This window comes from Armigeres subalbatus, chromosome 1, assembly GCF_024139115.2.
Source record: "Armigeres subalbatus isolate Guangzhou_Male chromosome 1, GZ_Asu_2, whole genome shotgun sequence".
NCBI classification, from domain to species: domain Eukaryota; kingdom Metazoa; phylum Arthropoda; class Insecta; order Diptera; family Culicidae; genus Armigeres; species Armigeres subalbatus.
The window spans coordinates 90,353,217-90,378,409 of NC_085139.1; the positions used below are offsets into that span (position 1 = coordinate 90,353,217).

The 25,193-nt window shown below is 44.9% G+C and overlaps 1 protein-coding gene across 1 annotated transcript; it reads right to left on the reverse strand.

Moving 5' to 3' along the window:
* Window positions 1-20,820: 20,820 nt before the first annotated feature.
* Window positions 20,821-22,125, reverse strand: LOC134206341 (uncharacterized). Its single transcript, XM_062682046.1, has one exon. The coding sequence runs from the start codon at window positions 22,123-22,125 to the stop codon at window positions 20,821-20,823; it is 1,305 nt and encodes a 434-aa protein (XP_062538030.1).
* Window positions 22,126-25,193: the final 3,068 nt, after the last annotated feature.

The window sequence follows — 25,193 nt, forward strand, 5'->3', positions numbered from 1 at the left end:
CGTCAGGAAGTGGATATATTTGCATACTTCATAAATATTCTATCTATCTCAAATGAAAAAAAATAGAGCTACTTTCCATGGATTCCGCCGAGAATCTTCCAAGAATTCTGATGAGAATCCTTTAGTGATCCTGACTGGAATGTTCCAGGGACTCCAACGGAAATCTCTAGATATTTCGAGAATACCGATGGGAGCCTCCAGGGATTATGAAGGGAATCCACCAGAGATTTCAGAGGGAAAGTTTCAGGAATTCCAACGGAAAAATTTCAAGGATTCCGACGAGAATGTACCAGGGATCCTTCACCCTCCAGGAATTTCGACGGAATATTTCAGGAACTTGAAGGGGAATATTCCAGGGATTTCGTCGAAAACCCTCCAGGAATTTCAATATGTTCCAGGTATTTCATGAGCAATGTTCCAGGGATGAAGACGCATATCGTCGAAGGATTCCGAAGCAATCCGTCGAAGGACTTCGAAACAAATCGTCGAGCGACTCGAATTAATCCTTCAGTTATTTCGAAAAGAATCCTCCAGCGATCCCGAAAGGAACCCTCCAAGGATGTTGAAGCAAATCGTTGAGGGATTCCGATGCAAATCATCAAAGGATTTCGAAGCAAATCGTCGAATGGTTCCAAAAAAATTTCGTTAAGGGACTCCGAACAAAATCTATGAGAATTCTGAAGCAAACCGTCGATGTATTCCGAAACGAAACGTCGAATGATTCTGAAGCAATTCTTCGCGGGATTCCGAAGCTAATCGTCAGCCGGATTCTTTATCGTCCAGAGATTGGAATACTTCGATGAATCCGAAAAGAATTCTTTAGAGATTGAATTGAGAATTCTTCTCGGATTCTGATGAGAATCCTTCTCGGATGCTGATAGGAATCTCTCTCAGAATTCAGAAACAAGCTAATTTTCCTTCCACTCATTTCATTAAGTATGATAGAGTGAATATGAGAGATAACTCTTTAGTCTTCAAACTTTTCGGTAATTCATTATGCGATATGTTGAAAACTGATATCAATGCTAACTAACTTTATCAAATCCTAGGGGGGGGCTAATTTTTTTCTAGGGAGTGCTAAGCCCCCTAGCCCCTTTATTTACGCCAATGACTCTGAGGCATTTTTTTTGTTGATTCTGGAGCGAGTGGAAATCCGAGGCATTTTTACGTAGGACTACGTCTGGGTTTTCTATAGAGGACCACACTTTGCGAATACAGAGCAGGTGTCCGAGACTTTTTTTGTTCATTCCGGAGCGAGTAGAACTCCGAGGCATGTTGACGTAGGATTACGTCTGTAGAGTACATTTTGTGAATGCGAAGCAGACCGTCGAGGAATTTTCGTGTTTATTCCGGAGCGAGTAAAACTTCGATGCGTGTTGAAGTAGGGCTACGTCTGTGTATTCAACAAAAAAAGTTTACTTTGAAAATGCAAAGCAGGATTCCAAGGCATTTTGTGTTCATTCCGGAGCGAGTAAACATCAGAGACATTTTGACGTATTACTGCATCTGGGTAGTCTATAGAGGAGTACACTTTGCGAATGCATTGCAAGATCCCGAGACATTTTTTGTTTCTTTTTCGGAGCGAGTAGAACTTCGAGACATGTTGACGCTGGACTACGTCTGTGTATTATGTGGAGTACACTTTGTGAATGCAAGCCGACCTTCGAGGCATTTTCGTGTTTATTCTGAAGCGAGTAGAACGCCGAAGCATATTGACGTAGCACTACGTCTGTGTATTCTACACAAGAGTACACTTTGTGAATGTGAAGCACTCCGAGGCATTTTTGTTTATTCCGGAGCGAGCAGAACTCCGAGGCATGTTGACCTAGGACTACGTCTGGGTATGCTATAGAGGACCTCTGCGAATACAGAGCACGACTCCGAGAAAATTTGTGTTTATTCCATTTTGTGTTCATTCCGAAGTGATTAAAAAATCCGAGGCATTTTGACATAGGAATACGTCTGTGTATTCTATGGAAGAGTACACTTTGCGAATGTGAAGGACTCCAAAGCATTTTTGGTTATTCTGGAGCGAGTAGAACTCCAAGGCATTTTGAGGTAGGACATCGTTTGTGTATCCTATAGAAGAGTATACTTTGCGAATGCAGAGCAGGACCTGATGCAACTCTAAGACATGTTCGTCTGGGTATTCTATAGAAGACCACAAGAATGCAGAGCAGAACCTGAGACAATTTAGTTCGTTCCGGAGCAAGTAGAACTCCGAGACATGTTGACGTAGGATTCCGTCTGTGGCTTCTATGAAGGAATACATTTTGCAAATGGACTCCGAGGCGTTTTTTATTTATTCCAGAGTGAGTAAAACCCCAAAGAATGTTGACGTAAAACTACGTTTGCAAGTTCTATAGAGGATTGCTCTTTGCGAGTACCAAGCAGGACTCCGGTCATTTTTTTGTGTATTCCGAATTGTTGAAGAGCAAGTAGAATTCCGAAAAAAAATAAAATGTGACCCACAATCATTATTAGTTTTAGCAAAAATATGACGGTACTTAACATATCAAGTTTGTTCTTTTTACATTAGATGTTGATGGTACTGCAATATTAAGAATTGTTTTAATTTTTTTATTCCTCTTATTTATTTGGTAGGCACTCTGTGTTACTTAACCGCTACTGTGCCGAGATCTACTGTGGTATTCTGCAGTTAGAATCCACAAAGAATCTATTTTACGATTTTTCCATTATTCATTGTTGTTGTCGTTGCTGGTCCATCTCGTCGTGAGTCCATTGTGTTCGTTTTGTCCATGTCGTGTACCCAATGATCGTTGCATTGTCCGGTTGCCATTTATCCGGGTAACATTGGAGGAATGCCTCCGAGAAGAACAAGCTGTCAGTCGTCATCAGGCAGCCGTGACGGTGAGGCGTGCACCCCAATACGCCACCGCATAGGCTGCGCATCCGGCAACTGACGAGGGTTTTTGGTGGAGGGGCTGGGAATCGAACCCATGACCATTCGCTTGAAAGGCGAACTGTTTTAATTTATTTTGAAGCAATTTGGATATGGTTTTTCTTTTGTAATGAAATATTTATAAAATTGAAATCATATGCTTACAAAGTTTAAAGAGTAGGGAAGGAGAAAGATGTAGTATTCAGAGTAAGCGGCTAATGATTTTAGTTTGTATAAGTGATTCTAGACTATGAATTGATTCTGCTATTGCGGATAGTACATTAAACATAAGCAATCATATATTCCAATCGTGAAATCACATATTTCGCGTGCCCCAATTTACCGTACAATGTTACAAGTTTTACATTAGACTTGATTCGAACTCTCAATTTTGCATCTGCACTAATCACGATAGAGAAAGAATCTGTGCATGATTGAGTGCATGATTGTGCAGTGTGAGATGGTGTTGGTAGCGCCATCGGGTTGAGTAGCAACGACGAAGATTGCACCGTCAGTTTGTTGTCGAATTTTAAAACGAACAGTCGCACCGCTCTTCAACGGCGGATTCCATTCAGCCGTTTTCGGCTGGAATACGACAGTCGTTGTCCAACTTCCTTCACGAAAACCATATTGATATTTGTACAAAACATTATTGGCACTCAGGAAGTTTACGAGTCTTGTGGTCAATAGTTTTTCTAAAATTTTATTGATTACCGATAGGGTTGAAATTGGGCGATAATTCAAAAACTGGCGTAATTTTGGCAATTTTTAGAACGTCTGGATATGAGCCTGTCGTTATTATTCTATTAAAAACATTAGCCAAAATATCGGAGAGAGGTCTGATGTTAGCTTTCATCAGATACGCGGGAAAATTATCGTGTCCTTTACCTTTCTTACCATCGAGTTCACTTTTCAAAATTCTCACTTCATTCGCACTTGCTGGCCGCAGAAAAATTGAATTATTGACATTTTTGACATGGCACAAATAATTAAAACTACTGTTAGGTAATTTGGCAGCCAACTTTATCCCAACATTTGCGAAAAAATCATTGAGCACTTCGGCGACGTCCTGATAGTTTGACCAGTTCTTCTTATCTTTATTTGTTCACTTTTTTTAGAGCGCTCGAACACTTCATTTAGAGATTTCCAAAATTTGGAGTGACTAGAACTATTGATTATTTTCTCATAATATTTTTTTTACATCGTTTCTTGGATATTTTTACTTTTCTTGAGACGGGAACGCGGCGATTTATCACAGACTACTTATTCTGTTATAAAAACTCTATTGGTAGCAAAACAGTTATTTGGCTATGAAAAATGAAATCAAAATTCCGTTCTTAATGTAAAAACAATTTAATAAAAATTCCGCGGAAAAAAATTTAATTTCGTTTCGTTTCGTAAAATTTCGAATTAAATTGACCTTGATTTCGTATCGTTTCGAAGTTTCGAAAGTAAATCTATATTTCGTTTCGTTTCATTTCGAATCAACATAGATATTTGAAATTTCGTTTCGTGTCGTTTCGTTATCAAAAAGTGTGTTATCGCATACCCTTAATCAAAATCACATACCAAAATGCTAATCCAAGCTCAAACCAATATCTGTGGATTGGAACCAATGTTTTGTATCGTGCTCAAAGCGGCGCTCACAGCCGCGCTGAAAACATCAATGTTCGAGCGCCGCTGTGAGCGCGGTGCAAAACATGAGCATCCAGCCTGCGCTCGTGTTCATGTTCATTAACGAGTACACGTTCGAGCCCGAAACGAATGTTCATTCAAGTGCGGCAGCATGGATAAACATCTGCGTGGGGCTGCACCAAGATGAATATAGTAGTAGGTGCTCCAACCTGCCAAGTTTATGGAAGAGAAGACGGCGGGGGTAAAAAGTTCATTTTCAGTGCAAAATGAAAACAAACCGGCTGGCTCTCCCATACTAAAATCCAAGATGGCTGAATCGTGAATTTGGCAGATTGGAACACCTAGTGGTGTATTCATCTTGGGCTGCACCTTCTTCTTCTTCTTATCGACATTACATCCCCACACTGGGACAGAGCCGCCTCGCAGCTTAGCTTTCTAAGCCAGGTTACCATTTTTGCATTCGTATATCATGAGGCTAGCACGATGATACTTTTATGCCCAGGGAAGTCGAGACAATTTCCAATCCGAAAATTACCTAGACCGGCACCGGGAATCGAACCCAGCCACCCTCAGCATGGTCTTGCTTTGTAGCCGCGCGTCTTACCGCACGGCTAAGGGGCTGCACCTTGAAGACTATTAATAATTAACTATGATGTTCTAAGATATCCGAATTGTCCTTGAGTTAGAATAGTATGGTCTATCGAATCAACCACAACTTCCATTGTGTCAGCAGTCGCGGTGTCAACCCAGTTATGTCCTCCTAGTACTTGTCCTTCAGTTATTTACGTCTCAAATCCAAGCATATGAGATGTTGAAGGATTTTCAAATTGTTCTGGATTTTGGGTCAAATTTTCTACCGAATCAGCCACAACTTCCATGATGTCCCCAGCCGCGAGATGAACAAAATTATGGCCTTCGTGTATTTGTCTTTCATTTACGTCTCAAATCTAGGCATATAGGATGATGTAAGTTTCGGCCAAATACATCTCACAGCTCTAGCAGTAAATTGAACATCCTTACAATATTTTGTTATGCACAGAAACTAGAAGAGGTGACTAAGAGATTGGTGAGAAAACTGAGAAAATCAATTCCAAACCCACTAAGATATAGCCATTTGAACATTTAATTACTATTTTCTGAACGTATGAATTCTGGTGTTAATCTACTGTAGATCATTTTTGAGCGAATGTTACCATTACAATTAAACATTAGTTATTCATTATCGAGCTGCAATGGAAAAATTGAGCAAAATCCCTTCATTTTTACTAAAATTCTACTATTTGCGATTTTTTTATCTCACCCGTAAAATTTTCGTTCAATCCGTTAAGACAAAACAAACAACCATGCGTACGCCATTTTTTCGCATGCAATTGAGTCATTTCACACCACCTTTCGGGTGTTTTACCCAAGGATCATTTTGGAAGTATATTTTTAATGCGTCAAAAATCATGTTGTTTTGAATATGAGATTTTTGAGAAATGGAGATGGTTTTGAAAATTTTGCATCTCCACGATAAAATAGTTCAGAATTCTTGTTTTTATTGGTGAAAACATCGAAAAAGCTTAATAGATGCATATTGGACTGTTCTCCCCTACATGAAGCTTTTCATAGGTTTAACAGAGTCCACTGCCAATATTCACCCCAAGCCTCAAGCCCTTGGAAGTAATCTCTGTTGCCCCAAAATTGACATTCATTGTCATATGCGACCAATGAATCAGAAGAATAATTAGAATGTATAAATCGGTTGATTGGGTCCTCCATAGCCGTGCGGTAAGACGCGCGGCTACAAAGCAAGACCATTCTGAGGGTGGCTGGGTTCGATTCCCGGTGCCGGTCTAAGCAATTTTTGGATTGGTAATTGTTTCGACTTCCCTAGTAATGGTAACTTGGCTTAGAAACCTCACAGTTAATTAATGTGGAAGTGCTTAATGAATACTAAGCTGCGAAGCGGCTCTGTCCCAGTGTGGGGATGTATTACCAATAAGAAGAAAAAATCGGTTGATACGTATTTTCTCACATTTTGATGAGCTTTCAAAGGTTGTATGAATAGTTTGATTAGCTTTGGCGTATTGCCATCCTCTCCCCTACTATCGATTTGAATCAAAAAGTTCGTCCTCTAAACGAAATGGACCGGAGCGAGAGGTCAATAGTGGAACAATAAATAACGTTTGCTGTCCAACGTAAACTGCGGTCCGCGCTCTCCTTGTGTTTGGAGGACGAGCCTTCCGATGTTGTGTCGTTTTTTATTCTGTTCGTTTACGAGCTATCTTTTCCTGACATTGTTGATGCCTCACCACCTTCTCAAGCACACCGGCAGTGCTGGCTGCTCAGGTCGACCGGCACTGCCAGCAGACTGACCCAGAGAAACGGAAACACCCGTCGTGTTTGTCTTCTCCGGTGGCGGATGAAGCCATTTCCTCCAATCGGGTTGCCAGTTCTGATACAAGCAAAATATCCCTACTTCCAAAATTTTTATTTAATTTTGATCACCCTAAATGGGAGTTCATTCAGTTCCCCGAAATAATAGCCCAAAGCTGCTCAAAAACAGCAGCCAGCAGCAAACTACAAAGGCGACCCACAGGTCACCGTTGTTGGTCGGTTGGTTAGCCTCCGCCAACGCAAAGCCCAAAGGACGAACGAAGAGCTATCGCTTCCGAAACCCATTTCGAACGCAGTAGTGGAAGGATTTTCTGCACCGTGGCCTTCCAGCCTTTAGAGCGGTAACGAATGTTGGCGATGATAAGGCGACAATGGGAAACTATCAACAACCGGCCACGATTTTCCAGTTCGGGAAAAAGTGGAACTGAGGCGCTATGATATCAATCTTGTTGATGGTTCAACTCGTGTAGAGAAAAATGGTCTTGTGGGAACGGCTGCTATTGAATTGAAGGTTTTGAGTCAGATATTTTTTTTGCGAAGTTCGGTGTTTTTGAAAAAGATAGCTTTTTGGCTAATCCGTACACGCGTTGCATGTGAAATTTATGAAAATATCGATCGTTGAACATTTTTGCATGTGATTCTCGCTCTTATACAAATGCCATGGTGCTTCCTCCCATGGGACTGAAGAAGTGTTATCTGTTATCTTGGAAGAATTTTGTGTGTGTTTATTATTCTCAATGAAAACTTAAAAAGATTTCACTGAAATACTGTGAAAATTAAAATAAAGCAGCTGGAAGGCTTCCTCATGAACTTTCAGTGACGACTGTGAAGAACACCCTTAGGCCGAAAACAACAAAAAAACATCTCCATAGAAGCCCTGCAATGCCACGAGAAGCTTTGAAAGGCTTCTTCCGAGAAGCTCTGAAAGGCTTCTTCTGAGAAGCTCTGAAAGGCTTCTTCCGAGAAGCTCTAAAAGGCTTCTTCCGAGAAGCTCTGAAAGGCTTCTTCCGAGAAGCTCTGAAAGGCTTCTTCCGAGAAGCTCTGAAAGGCTTCTTCCGAGAAGCTCTGAAAGGCTTCTTCCGAGAAGCTCTGAAAGGCTTCTTCTGAGAAGCTCTGAAAGGCTTCTTCCGAGAAGCTCTGAAAGGCTTCTTCCGAGAAGCTCTGAAAGGCTTCTTCCGAGAAGCTCTGAAAGGCTTCTTCCGAGAAGCTCTGAAAGGCTTCTTCCGAGAAGCTCTGAAAGGCTTCTTCCGAGAAGCTCTGAAAGGCTTCTTCCGAGAAGCTCTGAAAGGCTTCTTCCGAGAAGCTCTGAAAGGCTTCTTCCGAGAAGCTCTGAAAGGCTTCTTCCGAGAAGCTCTGAAAGGCTTCTTCCGAGAAGCTCTGAAAGGCTTCTTCCGAGAAGCTCTGAAAGGCTTCTTCCGAGAAGCTCTGAAAGGCTTCTTCCGAGAAGCTCTGAAAGGCTTCTTCAGGAAGCTCTGAAAGGCTTCTTCCGAGAAGCTCTGAAAGGCTTCTTCCGAGAAGCTCTGAAAGGCTTCTTCCGAGAAGCTCTGAAAGGCTTCTTCCGAGAAGCTCTGAAAGGCTTCTTCCGAGAAGCTCTGAAAGGCTTCTTCCGAGAAGCTCTGAAAGGCTTCTTCCTAGAAGCTCTGAAAGGCTTCTTCCGAGAAGCTCTGAAAGGCTTCTTCCGAGAAGCTCTGAAAGGCTTCTTCCGAGAAGCTCTGAAAGGCTTCTTCCGAGAAGCTCTGAAAGGCTTCTTCCGAGAAGCTCTGAAAGGCTTCTTCCGAGAAGCTCTGAAAGGCTTCTTCCGAGAAGCTCTGAAAGGCTTCTTCCGAGAAGCTCTGAAAGGCTTCTTCCAAGAAGCTCTGAAAGGCTTCTTCCGAGAAGCTCTGAAAGGCTTCTTCCGAGAAGCTCTGAAAGGCTTCTTCCGAAGGCTTCTTCCGAGAAGCTCTGAAAGGCTTCTTCCGAGAAGCTCTGAAAGGCTTCTTCCGAGAAGCTCTGAAAGGCTTCTTTCGAGAAGCTCTGAAAGGCTTCTTCCGAGAAGCTCTGAAAGGCTTCTTTCGAGAAGCTCTGAAAGGCTTCTTTCGAGAAGCTCTGAAAGGCTTCTTTCGAGAAGCTCTGAAAGGCTTCTTTCGAGAAGCTCTGAAAGGCTTCTTCCGAGAAGCTCTGAAAGGCTTCTTCCGAGAAGCTCTGAAAGGCTTCTTCTGAGTAGTTCTGAAAGGCTTCTTCCGAGAAGCTCTGAAAGGCTTCTTCCGAGAAGCTCTGAAAGGCTTCTTCTGAGAAGCTCTGAAAGGCTTCTTCCGAGAAGCTCTGAAAGGCTTCTTCCGAGAAGCTCTGAAAGGCTTCTTCCGAGAAGCTCTGAAAGGCTTCTTCCGAGAAGCTCTGAAAGGCTTCTTCCGAGAAGCTCTGAAAGGCTTCTTCCGAGAAGCTCTGAAAGGCTTCTTCCGAGAAGCTCTGAAAGGCTTCTTCCGAGAAGCTCTGAAAGGCTTCTTCCGAGAAGCTCTGAAAGGCTTCTTCCGAGAAGCTCTGAAAGGCTTCTTCCGAGAAGCTCTGAAAGGCTTCTTCCGAGAAGCTCTGAAAGGCTTCTTCCGAGAAGCTCTGAAAGGCTTCTTCCGAGAAGCTCTGAAAGGCTTCTTCCGAGCAGCTCTGAAAGGCTTCTTCCGAGAAGCTCTGAAAGGCTTCTTCCGAGAAGCTCTGAAAGGCTTCTTCCGAGAAGCTCTGAAAGGCTTCTTCCGAGAAGCTCTGAAAGGCTTCTTCCGGGAAGCTCTGAAAGGCTTCTTCCGAGAAGCTCTGAAAGGCTTCTTCCGAGAAGCTCTGAAAGGCTTCTTCCGAGAAGCTCTGAAAGGCTTCTTCCGAGAAGCTCTGAAAGGCTTCTTCCGAGAAGCTCTGAAAGGCTTCTTCCGAGAAGCTCTGAAAGGCTTCTTCCGAGAAGCTCTGAAAGGCTTCTTCCGAGAAGCTCTGAAAGGCTTCTTCCGAGAAGCTCTGAAAGGCTTCTTCCGAGAAGCTCTGAAAGGCTTCTTCCGAGAAGCTCTGAAAGGCTTCTTCCGAGAAGCTCTGAAAGGCTTCTTCCGAGAAGCTCTGAAAGGCTTCTTCCGAGAAGCTCTGAAAGGCTTCTTCCGAGAAGCTCTGAAAGGCTTCTTCCGAGAAGCTCTGAAAGGCTTCTTCCGAGAAGCTCTGAAAGGCTTCTTCCGAGAAGCTCTGAAAGGCTTCTTCCGAGAAGCTCTGAAAGGCTTCTTCCTAGAAGCTCTGAAAGGCTTCTTCCGAGAAGCTCTGAAAGGCTTCTTCCGAGAAGCTCTGAAAGCCCTCTGGAAGTAGCTCTGAAAGGCTTCTGCAAGAAGCTCTGAAAGGCTTCTTCCGAGAAGCTCTGAAAGGCTTCTTCCGAGAAGCTCTGAAAGGCTTCTTCCGAGAAGCTCTGAAAGGCTTCTTCCGAGAAGCTCTGAAAGGCTTCTTCCGAGAAGCTCTGAAAGGCTTCTTCCGAGAAGCTCTGAAAGGCTTCTTCCGAGAAGCTCTGAAAGGCTTCTTCCGAGAAGCTCTGAAAGGCTTCTTCCGAGAAGCTCTGAAAGGCTTCTTCCGAGAAGCTCTGAAAGGCTTCTTCCGAGAAGCTCTGAAAGGCTTCTTCCGAGAAGCTCTGAAAGGCTTCTTCCGAGAAGCTCTGAAAGGCTTCTTCCGAGAAGCTCTGAAAGGCTTCTTCCGAGAAGCTCTGAAAGGCTTCTTCCGAGAAGCTCTGAAAGGCTTCTTCCGAGAAGCTCTGAAAGGCTTCTTCCGAGAAGCTCTGAAAGGCTTCTTCCGAGAAGCTCTGAAAGGCTTCTTCCGAGAAGCTCTGAAAGGCTTCTTCCGAGAAGCTCTGAAAGGCTTCTTCCGAGAATCTCAGAAAGGCTTCTTCCAAAAGCTCTAAAAGGCTTCTTACAAGAAGTTCTGAGAGGCTGCTTCAGAGAAGTTCTGAGAGGCTGCTTCCGAGAAGCTCTGAGAGGCTTCTTCCGAGAAGCTCTGAAAGGACTCTTCCGAGAAGCTCTGAAAGACTTCTTCCAAGAAGCTCTGAAAGGCTTTTCAAGAAGTTTTAAAGGCTTCTTTTCGAGAAGCTCTGAAAGGCTTCTTCCAAGTAGCTCTGAAAGGCTTCTTCCAAGTAGCTCTGAAAGGCTTCTTCCGAGAAGCTCTGAAAGGCTTCTTCCGAGAAGCTCTGAAAGGCTTCTTCCGAGAAGCTCTGAAAGGCTTCTTCCGAGAAGCTCTGAAAGGCTTCTTCCGAGAAGCTCTGAAAGGCTTCTTCCGAGAAGCTCTGAAAGGCTTCTTCCGAGAAGCTCTGAAAGGCTTCTTCCGAGAAGCTCTGAAAGGCTTCTTCCGAGAAGCTCTGAAAGGTTTCTGTTAGAAGCTCTAAAAGGCTTCTTCCGGAGAAGCTCTGAAAGGCTTCTTCCGAGAAGCTCTGAAAGGCTTCTTCCGAGAAGCTCTGAAAGGCTTCTTCCGAGAAGCTCTGAAAGGCTTCTTCCGAGAAGCTCTGAAAGGCTTCTTCCGAGAAGCTCTGAAAGGCTTCTTCCGAGAAGCTCTGAAAGGCTTCTCCCGAGAAGCTCTGAAAGGCTTCTTCCGAGAAGCTCTGAAAGGCTTCTTCCGAGAAGCTCTGAAAGGCTTCTTCCGAGAAGCTCTGAAAGGCTTCTTCCGAGAAGCTCTGAAAGGCTTCTTCCGAGAAGCTCTGAAAGGCTCCTTCCGAGAAGCTCTGAAAGGCTTCTTCCGAGAAGCTCTGAAAGGCTTCTTCCGAGAAGCTCTGAAAGGCTTCTTCCGAGAAGCTCTGAAAGGCTTCTTCCGAGAAGCTCTGAAAGGCTTCTTCTGAGAAGCTCTGAAAGGCTTCTTCCGAGAAGCTCTGAAAGGCTTCTTCCGAGAAGCTCTGAAAGGCTTCTTCCGAGAAGCTCTGAAAGGCTTCTTCCGAGAAGCTCTGAAAGGCTTCTTCCGAGAAGCTCTGAAAGGCTTCTTCCGAGAAGCTCTGAAAGGCTTCTTCCGAGAAGCTCTGAAAGGCTTCTTCCGAGAAGCTCTGAAAGGCTTCTTCCGAGAAGCTCTGAAAGGCTTCTTCCGAGAAGCTCTGAAAGGATTCTGCAAGAAGCTCTGAAAGGCTTCTTCCGAGAAGCTCTGAAAGGCTTCTTCCGAGAAGCTCTGAAAGGCTTCTTCCGAGAAGCTCTGAAAGGCTTCTTCCGAGAAGCTCTGAAAGGCTTCTTCCGAGAAGCTCTGAAAGGCTTCTTCCGAGAAGCTCTGAAAGGCTTCTTCCGAGAAGCTCTGAAAGGCTTCTTCCGAGAAGCTCTGAAAGGCTTCTTCCGAGAAGCTCTGAAAGGCTTCTTCCGAGAAGCTCTGAAAGGCTTCTTCCGAGAAGCTCTGAAAGGCTTCTTCCGAGAAGCTCTGAAAGGCTTCTTCCGAGAAGCTCTGAAAGGCTTCTTCCGAGAATCTCGGAAAGGCTTCTTCCAAAAAGCTCTAAAAGGCTGCTTACAAGAAGTTCTGAGAGGCTGCTTCAGAGAAGTTCTGAGAGGCTGCTTCCGAGAAGCTCTGAGAGGCTTCTTCCGAGAAGCTCTGAAAGGACTCTTCCGAGAAGCTCTGAAAGACTTCTCCCAAGAAGCTCTGAAAGGCTTCTTTCAAGAAGCTCTGAAAGGCTTCTCCCAAGAAGCTCTGAAAGGCTTCTCCCAAGAAGCTCTGAAAGGCTTCTCCCAAGAAGCTCTGAAAGGCTTCTCCCAAGAAGCTCTGAAAGGCTTCTCCCAAGAAGCTCTGAAAGGCTTCTCCCAAGAAGCTCTGAAAGGCTTCTCCCAAGAAGCTCTGAAAGGCTTCTCCCAAGAAGCTCTGAAAGGCTTCTCCCAAGAAGCTCTGAAAGGCTTCTTCCAAGAAGCTCTGAAAGGCTTCTTCCAAAAAGCTCTGAAAGGCTTCTTCCAAGAAGTTCTGAGAGGCTGCTTCAGAGAAGTTCTTAGAGGCTGCTTCCGAGAAGCTCTGAGAGGCTTCTTCCGAGAAGCTCTGAAAGGACTCTTCCGAGAAGGCTTCTTTCGAGAAGCTCTGAAAAGCTTCTTTCAAAAAGCTATAAAAGCTTTTTTCGAAATGCTCTAAAAAGCTTGTTTAAAAAATTTGAGAGAAAGCATCTTCCTATAAGTTCCGAAAGATTCCTTCCAAGAAGCTCCGAAAGGCTTCTTCCGTGTAGCTCTGAAACGTTTCATTCGAAATGTTCTGAAAGGCTTTATCCAAGATGTTCTAAAAGGCTTTTTCCAAAATTTCCGAAAAGCTTCCTCGGAGAACATCTATAAGGCTTTTCCATAGAAACTCTGAAAGAAAGTAAGAAAGTTTTCAACGCTTTTCTCGGAGATTTCTAAATCTCTGCTACCAAGAAACTTTGAAATTAAGCTCGGAAAAGAACTGAGAAGCCAAAAGAATTTTCCTCTCTTTAGTTTTTGTACAACAAAACATCACCACTTCGTTCAATAAATTATGTTATCAACATTATCGAGATTTTATATCATTCTGTCATGACATCAGCTAGCTTTGTTTGTAATTGTCGCATAAAGTAAAGATTACAATGGAAATCGAGACAGATAAAACTGTTTATAGCAGGATTTGCATAGCCTGGGCATATTGCCCCTCCCTTGCCCCGCACAGAGCTTTAGAAATTATCCTTCTACATATATGTGCTGATATTATATGAAGTACCTTTATCTCGAAATAATTGCCCAAATTTGGGGAAACTGGTTCCTCAGCCAGTCGACCAGACCTTTTCTGATGTCTATTTAGTTTGCCTTTATGGCAACGGCTGCTGCTACCGAGAGTGGATGATGGACGTACCGACGGTCGTCCTGCTTGGCTAACTTTTCGGTTCAGGGATTGTTTGTTCCACAATGGGTTGGGAAAAAAATAACTAAAAGCAGAAAAAGGAAATGGCTACAAGTGGGGACGGCTTATTTTCCCACACAGCTCCTGACGATATGGATGATGAGGATGACGCGTTTGGGCCTGCTAAAGCGACGCAGATGATCTCAAACTGGATTTCCAACATCCGAACGAATCATTTTCGTTTGCGGCAAAACTCGACTCTTGAATGGAGAGATTTCAAACAATGGAAGGGGATTTGGTGGTAGGGGATAGAACCATTCAGTAAAAAAAAAGTTGAGATTTTTATAATCCTACCCATGACTCGCAGAAGCTTGATTGTATTGATAAAGATAAGGCATACCCCAGAAGAGTCTATTTTCTCCAATATGTTGCTTCAATAGTTTTTATTGATACTTTTCATTTTAAAGCTATGATCAACAGTTGACCACCATGTTAATCATGGTTGTTTACTATTTATACGAGATGCCAGCAACCTGGGACAAACGAACAAAATTACCGGCGTTAGCATTTATATTTAAATTCTCAGATTTAAATATTGTAAAATTAGTTAAAATTCCATTGTTTTTATCCGCCTCTTACGCTGATTACAAATTGGATGAAAAATAATAGCTTCATCGTACTTACCTTTAAACTATTTTGAATTTATTTTCCAAAGTGGCAAAAATGTGTTTTGCCAACAAATGTATTGTTTATCTGGACTCCAGATTCTGGAGACTGATTTTTTTTATTCAAAAAAAAAATTCAAATTTGAGTTGAGTCAGATGAGCGTACCATTAATTTAAGTGAGATTTTCCAGTGATAATTATAAACAAACAGAAAATGGCACCAATACATAACAGAATTTAACTTTTATTTCTGCTTGCCAATCCGTGTTTTGAGTTAATATTCCTTTTTTTTGTTAATTTCAATATAATTTTGTTAATTCAAATTAAGTAAAAAACGAACTGAAAGAAACCGTATAAAGTTTAATCAGAGAGGTATTGTCAGCTTCCTTACTTTTATTGTTAGTATTTTATTAAAAGTGATTTTTTGTGACGGTGTGCAATTTTTCATTCGCCAAACAGGAAAAAAGAAGCCAGCAAATCTAATGTCTATGGGCCACCAGTTTCTATATTATACATTAATTTAGCTTCAGAACAACATTGAACACCGATAGACTATACCATTAGAGTGAATATGATAATAAAATATAATTTTAAAGTCACATGAACTTCCAAAGGGGTTTACCCCACCCCTTTAGTGAGGACCAAAATCTGATGATGATGCGTATCGATGCGTGGGGTAACGTGGTAGTAAATCTACAACATTTTAACTGTACCGACACATTCGAGATAGTCTTGCACGCTAATCCAATTGTGGACGGTTGAATGATCTCTTTGCTCTTTGTCAATCACTTCCTCTTCAAAGAGGAGTTTCTAAAATCCCCACCCACAGAGCTCACAAGAAATCCATCTACAATTTGCACACCACAAACAAAGCTTGGATGCGTTATTGATAAATCAAATCCTTACTTCCTACTAAGATTGTTCACTCAACTGCAAAAGTACACATTCACTATCGGTAACCGGCGGAAGAGCAATCTGAAACCGACACAGAGTAATCCGATTTGCAATGTATTCCTCATGTGAGCATTTTTGAGTAGGTATGATTAAAGTCTGTTCACGTTAAATAAAGGATGGCTGGAACGGCTTGCGTTAAAACTGATAAAATTCTCCCAAATTATATTTTTGTTTGTTTGGATCGACATTCGCATTTTGATCGGCAAAATAAGATGGGAAATTTTCTGATTGTTAATTTAATTATTTTTAATCTTTTGTTTATTTGGTAGGCTCATTTGCCATGGAGCGTTACGGAGCCGAAATCACGTTTTCTATACATTTTATGATTCTTATATATCACGGTGTCTCTATTTTTTTTTTTTTTTTCAAGAATCAGTATCTCTGAAACAGTCACCACGCGAAAGTATACCATCTCCTCCTAGAACAATTTTGATTTTTTCTCCATTTTTGGTGCAAACTCTATATAAATCTCAAATAATAGCCGCATAAACCCAAAAATGTATGAAAAAATGACCCCCGATAGAACATTTTAAAAATGCACCTACGTGAAAAAGGAAAGCCTATACTTTCGTGTAGTGGATGTTTTAGAGATACTGATTTTTTTGAAAATAAGCCTGTTCGAACAAGTTCACTTTCTAGGTTGAGAAAATACATGGGATAAGAATATGATTGCACTTTACACTTAATTCGGGCTGCGAAATGGTGAGTTGACATCCGGGAAGGGCGCCTAACATAGCTCTGGTCCTCACAAGTTCCAATACTCACGCTTCCACGGGTCTTTCGATGACAATTAACCGCCAGCTAAGGGTTGCGTACTTAGCTGGTAGTGCAGGCTGGGCACTGTTGTCCTTCTGACATCAGCTAGAGTGAGAGGGTGCGTCCTGTGGGGTCTGCCTAGGATGTGGTGGGGTTCGACAGTGGGCTCTGTTGAACTTCCATTAAAGGTGCATGTGTCTCCAAGCAGGCCCTATCAAAGCGACCGTGTGCCGCTCAAAGCGCACTAGCCTAGTCCTGGTGTTGGGCGGGACTTTAAACAAATTTGACCCGACTGATCGAGCGTCTGTTCACCAAGGAGGTGCGGCTCCAACAGCGTCTGTTCTGGCATCCAGCGGCTGAGTATGAAATGCTATTCCCCGGAAGCTATGCCTAAGATGGCAGCCCCATCCCGGTGGATAGGGAACCTTGGGCCAACAACCTACTGTTCCCGAAACATCAATTTGTTCGAGAATCCGATAATGAAAGAATACGGACTGATTTTACGGCGACGACTCTTAGCGCGAAACAACGGACACGAATAGGAACATGGAACGTTTTAACCCTAGCCCAGCAGGGTAAATTGGCACAACTTGCCAATGAGGCACGCCGCATGAAGCTTGAGATCCTGGGACTGAGTGAAGTCCGTTGGCCAAACTTTGGAGAACACAGAACGCCGTCGGGACAAGTTCTGCTATACTCTGGTTTACGAGGTGAACACGCTCCCCGGCAACGCGGAGTTGGCTTCCTACTAAGCGCTCAGGCACACTCTGCGCTTATGAAGTGGGAACCTATAAGTGAAAGGATAATCGTTGCCAGATTTAGAACACGGGTCCGAAACCTTACTATAATCCAATGTTATGCGCCAACCGATGCTGCCGATCTGCAAGACAAAGAGAACTTTTACAGTCAACTCAATGCCGTCGTAGATAGAATTCCGAAGGGTGATATCAAGATCTGTTTGGGCGACTTCAATGCGAAGATCGGATCCGACAACTCGAACCATGAGCGCATTATGGGACGCCATGGTCTCGGAGAAATGAGCGAAAACGGAGAGCTGTTCGCAGAATTTTGTGGTAATAACGACATGGTGACACGGTTCACAAGGTCACGTGGGTCTCCCGTGACGGCTTTACAGAAAATCAAATCGACCACATCTGCATCAGCCGAAAATGGAAACGGAGCCTTCTTGATATACGGAATAAACGTAGTGCCGATATCGCGTCTGATCATCACCTCCTCATCGGCGAAATACGCCTGCGCATTGCGCGGATTCGTTGGCAGGAGGAGAGAGTTGGACGACGGTTCAACACACGCCGACTGGAAGATGCCACGGTGAAACGGTCCTTCGTTGAAGAACTGGAGACGCGTGCTGCAGATATTCCGGAAGGTGGCAGCGTGGAAGACCAATGGACCGCCATCAAGAATGCCTTCATCGCCACCAGCGAGAACAATCTGGGCGAACTACGCACCCAGAGAAAACAATGGATCACCGATGAGACCTGGAGAAAGATAGAGGAGCGAAGAGAAGCCAAAGCCGCGATAGAGCGATCAAAAACCAGAGGAGCCAAAGTTCTAGCCCGCCAACGATAAGCGGCTCTTGAGAAGGAAGTAAAACGCTCATGTCGACGGGACAAGCGAGCGTGGGCAGACTCTCTGGCCGACGAAGGAGAGAGAGCCGCCGCAACCGGGGACATTCGCCTCCTCTACGATATCTCACGACGCTTAAGCGGGGCGAAGATGAATGCAACGATGCCTGTGAAAGACGCGAATGATCAGTTATTGACCGACCCAACTGACCAGCTGAAACGCTGGTGCGAGCACTTCGAACAACTTTCTAAAGTGGCAACCAGGCGATCACCACCTCGGCATGGTCTGCCTAGGATCCGACGTATAACACGCGTCAATACCGAAGCTCCATCACTGCTAGAGATTCAAACAGCCATCCAAAGCATGAAATCGAATAAAGCCCCGGGGGTCGACCGCATATCAGCCGAGATGCTCAAAGCTGACCCCATGACATCAGCTCAACTACTGCATCGTTTATTTCATAATATCTGGGACACCGCAACTTTCCCGGTCGACTGGATGCAAGGTATCTTAGTAAAGGTGCCCACAAAGGGTGACCTGACTGTATGCGATAACTGGCGAGGCATTATGTTGCTGTGTACCGTTCTCAAAGTTCTGTGCAAATTTATCCTAGCCCGGATTCAGGAGAAGATCGATGCGACTCTCCGGCGGCAGCAAGCCGGATTCCGTGCCGAAAGCTCCTGTGTGGACCATATTGTCACGCTTCACATCATTCTGGAGCAGGTCAACGAATTCCAAGAGTCCCTTTACTTGGTATTCATTGACTACGAAAAAGCTTTCGACCGTCTCAATCACGAGAATATGTGGGGCGCCCTGAGACGCAAGGGAGTTCCTGAGAAAATCATCGGCCTCATCGAAGCACAGTACGAGGCCTTTTCGTGTAGAGTGCTGCACAATGGGGTCCTGTCCGACCCTATCCGGGTCGTAGCTGGTGTGAGGCAAGAATGTATTCTATCACCGTTACTGTTCCTCATCGTAATCGATGAGATTCTGGTAGGTGCGATTGACCGTGAACCAAACCGCGGGCTGTTATGGCAGCCTATAACCATGGAGCATCTAAACGACTTCGAATTGGCTGATGACGTTGCACTCCTCGCACAACGGCGCTCTGATATGCAGAGTAAGCTCAACGACCTTGCCGAGCGCTCCTCTTCGGCAGGTTTAGTCATCAACGTCAACAAAACCAAATCGTTGGATGTAAACACGGCGACTCCTTCTAGTTTCACAGTAGCCGGGCAACCAGTGGAGAATGTTGAAAGCTTCCAATATCTTGGTAGCCAAATGGCGTCGGACGGCGGTACCAAGATCGACATAGGCGCACGGATCAAGAAAGCAAGGGCTGCCTTTGCGAGTTTAAGAAATATCTGGAAAACAGGCAGATAAGTGAACGCACCAAAATACGAATTTTCAACTCTAACGTGAAATCTGTGCTGTTATACGCTAGCGAAACATGGTGTGTATCAGTGGAGAACACTCAACGGCTGCAGGTGTTCATTAACAGATGCCTGCGGTATATAATTCGGGCCTGGTGGCCTCACAACTGGATCTCAAACAATGAGCTCCATCGTCGTTGTCACCAGAGGCCGATAGCAACAGAAATTCAGGATCGGAAGTGGGGCTGGGTCGGCCACACTCTACGTAGGGCGGAAACGAAATCTGTAAACAAGCATTAGACTGGAACCCAGCGGGACATCGCAGCAGAGGCAGACCCAGAGGCTCATGGCGGCGAAGCCTCAATAAAGAAATAAAAGAAGTCGACCGAAATCTAACCTGGCAACAGGTTAAAGCGATAGCCGGGAACGCTCAGGATGGAGATCTTTCAAGTTGGCCCTTTGCACCACCGGAGGTGTACAGGATCCGTAAGTAAGTAAGTTACACTTAATTCTCACCTTTTACAGTTATATGTAGCACTTAAGTATTTATAATTAGCGTATAAGCAATACTAGATATAGAAAGTAGTTTTACGAGAGTAGTTTAAGCAAATTTAGTAATTTAACACTTGCCAACAATTTACTTCAGACCTTGTGGTTTGTTTTGTCTTTATTACTCTTTGTGATATCTATCGCGCGACGATCCCTTGCATGTCGGCGGGTGTGGTTGAGTTCAACCGTCAGTTGATAGATTGACAGTCGGAACAGATGCTGAACTTATCGACGGGGCGCAACCAACACTCTCCCCCGGAATGCGCGAAGGCTTCAGTTGAAGCGTATTCGTCTCAACGCCTACGTCGAGTACAGCTAAGGACACTGCTGGTCGCTCGTAAACACCTCCAGATGCGGTCTGCACGGTTGCCCATCTTACTTGACCATCCCTAGCTGGACATGTGGCTATCACTCGGCCTTTCCACCAAATATTTCGGGGTAGCTTCGAATCCACGATGATGACCAAATCTCCAACTGTTATCGGCTTCACCGCGTCGAACCATTTAGTTCTACGAGTAATCGTAGGTAAATAGCCCCGAACCCATAGCTTCCAGAAGGCGTCCGCCATCATCTGCGACTGCTTCCAACTGTTCTTAAGCAATGATTCACTGTCGTCCAGAGGGACCCACGATCTCAGGTCGTTGACTGACTCCACCAGAAAATGATTGGGAGTCAACACCAGGGAATCGTTGCCATCAACGGAGCCATAGTTTGAGGACAAGAGTTGATAATGCTCTCGATCTCTATCAACGTATACTCCAGTGTTGCATAGGTCGGAAGCCTGCTTGGCTGCAATCCTTCCAGGTTCTGTTGGACACTCCGGATCAAATGCTCCTACGGACCACCCATGTGAGGCGTGACAGGCGGGTTGAAGGACCACTCAGTGCGGCTCTATGTAAATTCTTTCATAAGTTTGGTTCAGTTTTGTTAAACTTTGCAACTCCTTGCTCGCAGCTCGTGAATTGGTTCCACGGTCGCTATCGATCACTGCAGGAACACCTCTTCTGGCCATGATGTTTTGGATGGCCATTACGCAGGAATCTATGGTCAGTGTATGAGTAATCTGCAACTGGATGACGCGAGTGGTTAAGCATGTGATGAGAACCCCCACCGTTTCTCAGTGCGTCTTCCAACCGACACCAACATCGGACCGAAGTAGTCCACTCCATGTGGGTGAAAGGGCGAGTAAAGGCTGATAGGCGGGCTGGAGGAAGGTCACCCATTGCGGGAGGCTGTGGTTTGGCATACATTATTTTGCATTTTGACAGTCTTTCCGGATCTTGTTGTACGCTGCTTTCAAACGAGGAATACGGTAGCGTTGTAGTATCTCGTTCACAACTGTTTCGTGATTCTGGTGATTGAACCGCTCGTGAACGTCAGAAATGATGAGGCGCGTTACAGGATGATCACGGGGTAGAATTACTGGTTCGGCTGCGTTGCGATCGATGAATACACATGCTTTTGTTCGACCGTTTACACGAAGCACGTCGTTTTCGTCCAGAAAAGCACACCAATCATATAGCAAGCTAAATCTGGAAATCGTTTTAACTGGGTTCGCCAACGAACGGTTCTTTAAGAGGATAGCTATCTCGTCTGTGAAAGCAGCGAACTGAGCACGGCGGAACAGATGATTTTCTGCGTCGACGTAATCCTTTCTTGTTAGTGGTCCAGACGCTTGCGGTTTTCCATGACAGTTGCGCTTCAGATTGTTCATGTATCGCAGAACGTACGCGGTCACACGTTGCAGGTCAGTCCATTTTGAGAAGTCGTGTGAATCAATTACCGGATCAATAGGTTTTGTGTGGAGGAGTAGATGTGGTCGAAGCTCTATCTCGGTAGTTTCTTTAGGAAACGGATTCACGGGCCAGTTTTCTTCGTCGAGGACAAGGAACTTTGGCCCACGAAACCAGCGGCTGTCACTGGCTAAGTTCGGGGCTCGTTTCCACTTCGTTCCTTCGTCAGCGACATTATGTTTCGTCGGTACCCATCGCCACTCAAAAACATCCGTCGTCTCAAGGATTTCGCTGACACGGAATGCGACAAATTGGTTGTATCGTCTATGATCGGAGTGGAGCCAACAGAGTACATCTTTGGAATCCGTCCAAAACATCCGCTGACTGACGTGGATTGAAAGTGATTTTGATATTGTATCAGCTAATCGCACGCCGATTACTGCAGCTTGAAGCTCGGACCGCGGAATTGACAAGAACTTAAGCGGCGCAACTCTTGTTTTCGCGCTAACCAATGCGCATTCAACAGTATCAGCGTTCTCGAACCGTAGATACACTGCTGCAGCAAAGCCATTTTCGCTTGCATCGACGAAAGTATGCATTTGTACTACGGTAGCTATTCCACTGGGTGTTAGAGTTCGATAGCAGCGTGGGATTTCAATTGTTGCTATCTGCGGGAAGATCGCAAGCCATGCCAACCATTTCTCATACTGCGGATCTTCAATCGGGTCATTCCAGCCTACTGATGCTTGCCAGACCTCCTGGAGCAGAACTTTCAAAAACATCATAAAGCGGGCGATGAGTGCCAATGAGTCGTACACCATCATTAGCGTACGTAGAACTTCTCTTTTTGTTGGACGACGGTTCCCTGGGATGAGTTCTTCTTCATATCGTTGTCTTTCATCGTATCCCACCACATGCCTAGCACCTTTTCAGAGATACTTTTCTCGCCGATGTCGAGATTTTTCTCCTTCGTCGTATCCTCATTAACCGCTTCCAAAACGTTGCAAGAGTTCGATATCCAGTTCCGCATTTCGAAACCGGTCGATGCGTGGATCTTTTTCACGTCCTTTACAAGCTAAATTGCTTCCTCCTCGGATTCTACGCTCACGAGCATATCGTCCACGTAGTGTCGTTTGACGATAGCGTTCACAGCTTCCGGGTAATCTCGGTCGAACCGTTTAGCATTAGAATCCTTCACGTATTGTGCTATGCTAGGCGAGCAAGAAGCACCAAAGGCCATCACTTGAACTACGTAGATACTCGGCTCCGTCGCTTGGTTGTCGTCAATCCAGAAGAAGCGCTGGCAGTGTTGGTCGGTTTCGCGGAGATCACCACACACTGCTACGCGAAACTCTCGGAACTGTAGCAGCACGGATATAATAGATACCAGCTGGTCAAGTTCTTTCTGCAAAAAGGTATTGAGTGACACTCCGTGGGCAGTGGCTACGGCATCCAACACGAGTCTCATCTTGCCCGGTTTGTTTGGGTTGACCACCGGAAAAATAGGAAGATACCACACGCGGGAACGTAGATTTTGTTGCTCTTCCACTGTAGCCCTTGCTTCCTTATGTAGCCCTTGCTAATGTGATCGGTGATTTTCGCATTTAATGCTTCGGATAACACGGGGTTTTTGTTCAAGCAATTTTCAAACACTTCCACCGCTTCAGTGCCATTGCTTTGCTATCCGAGAGTCGGGCATCCTCGTACTTCCAAAGTAGGCCTGATTCGTATCGGCCATCTAACTATGCGTCGAGTAAATGCTTCTAAGAGCATTTGTGCTCGTTGATCCTGCTGCGAAACCAACGCCTTGCCCGATTTTACGACACCGAGGCTATCGAGCGAGAAGTAAGCCTTAACACATTTATGAAGGTCTTCGTCTGAATCTCGGTTACTTGCGTGCTGTGGTAGTTCACATACCGCTCAGCATTATCCTGGCTGGTGCTATTTCCAAATACGATCCAGCCTAGGCGTGTCTTAACGGCGATAGGTTCATGGTCCTTTCCTTCACGGCTCTTGATAGTATGACCAAGTCTAGCGTTATCCAGACCAATAAGGATCCGGGGACTGACGTCGTGGTATGACTCGAGAGGTAGCCCTGTCAAGTACGGGTATTTCTTTTGGAGTTCCGCGAGCAACAGAGTTTGTGGACGAATTTGCACAGACACCTGACAACTCGTATTTCTTCGAGTTATGCACGCCGGATATCTGCAGGTTGACTCGTTGTGACAGGTTCTCCATTTTTTGCGTTCCGCCCGTCCACTTCAAACAAAGCGATTTCGTTGGTCCTTGCACCCCTAACTCATTAGAGAGGCTCTGTTCAATGAATGTGAACTCAGATCCGTCGTCAACGAATGCGTATGTGCGTATCGTCTTCTTAGGCCCATACAGCATGACTGGAACGATTCAGAAAAGGATTTCAGATTGACCTTGATGGACGTTACAGCTATGGTCAGTTCCGCTCGTCTCTGATTGAGAATTGTTAGGGATCTCTGTGTTTGGTCGCGGAGCCCTTGGAGTTTCATGTTTCCTCGCATTGTGCAACAGAGGATGATGCAGAAATTCACATCCGTTTGTTCCGCACTGTTTCGATTGCTTGCATGACCCATTGTGCTTTCGCAAGCATTTCCGGCACAGCCTCGAAACGCTTGCAATTTACTACGGAAGGACAACTTCCTTTACAAACTAAACACCGATCCTTATTCGGCTCTTTTGCACCGGACGGTTTCGATTTGTTGGACAATTCAAGCACTCTATTTGCAGTTGACTCGGAATGAAAGTTAAGGAACCCATCCTTTTTAGCACCACGGTTTCGTTGATCGCGACCCGTGTCCACCATAACCGCACTTGCATCTTCTGCTACGATATACAGCCAAGAACTGAAGGTGACGAGGTTTGGGTTTGGCATATTCCGGGCATATCTCGCCCAATCTAGTCTTAATGGTGACGGAAGCCGCTCTACTAGCTCGCAACGCAGGGAGGCGTTGAAGATAAAGTCGTCGACTTCACATGCTCTGATTGTAGCAACCATGTTCTTCACAGTTAGAGCAAAATTTACCACCGTTTCAAGTTTCTCCATGTTCGGCGAGGGTAGATTCCTAATCTTCTTTATGATCGATTGTACGATTGCTTCTGGACGTCCGTAAAGCATTTTCAGCGTGGACATCACATCCGCTACGTTTGTCGGATGAAGTAGCTCCCATCGCACTGCCTCCAGCGCTTTTCCTTTCAAACATCTACGCAATCTCAGTTTGTTCTCCTCATTCGTGAATCCGCACATCTGCGTAGATAGTAAAACAGAGGCCACTCTTCCAGCTGCCCACTGAACTCGGGCAAATCCTTTGACACCGCCTGTCGTGCTGCAATTTGACTTCGATTAAGAATGCAGACGGCCTCCTCAGAATTTCTGGCTGACGTACTTAGTCTCGGAGGCTCCAATCGAACCGGAGTCGAGCGCTGGCCTGGAATGAATTGGTTGTCCTCATCCAGGGTACCAAAATACATCGATGGAGCGAACGATGGTCTAGCTCCATATGATTGATGTATACTCGGGCGATTATACACATCGTTAAGCTGATCGTTGCGTTGCAAGCTTGGATTCACTTCCGGTGCGAATGTGCTGAACGAACGTGCGTCTGCTTCTCTTGCTTGTTGTCTACGCTGGTTGAAGCAAGCTTCTGGCGTCACCGCTGGCAGGAACAATGTCCCATCTGATGACAGGGCTTCGAAGCGAATCCGCGGGGCTGCTGAACTAGACTGCGGCTGTGCAGTTAACGGAGGACGAGAATATCGTGCGAAACGATATTCGATTGCGCGGACGGTTGGGTTGTTGGGCGGATACACTGTGGAGAAAATTCACTCTGGAAACCCTGATCGAAGCGATTGTTGCGAA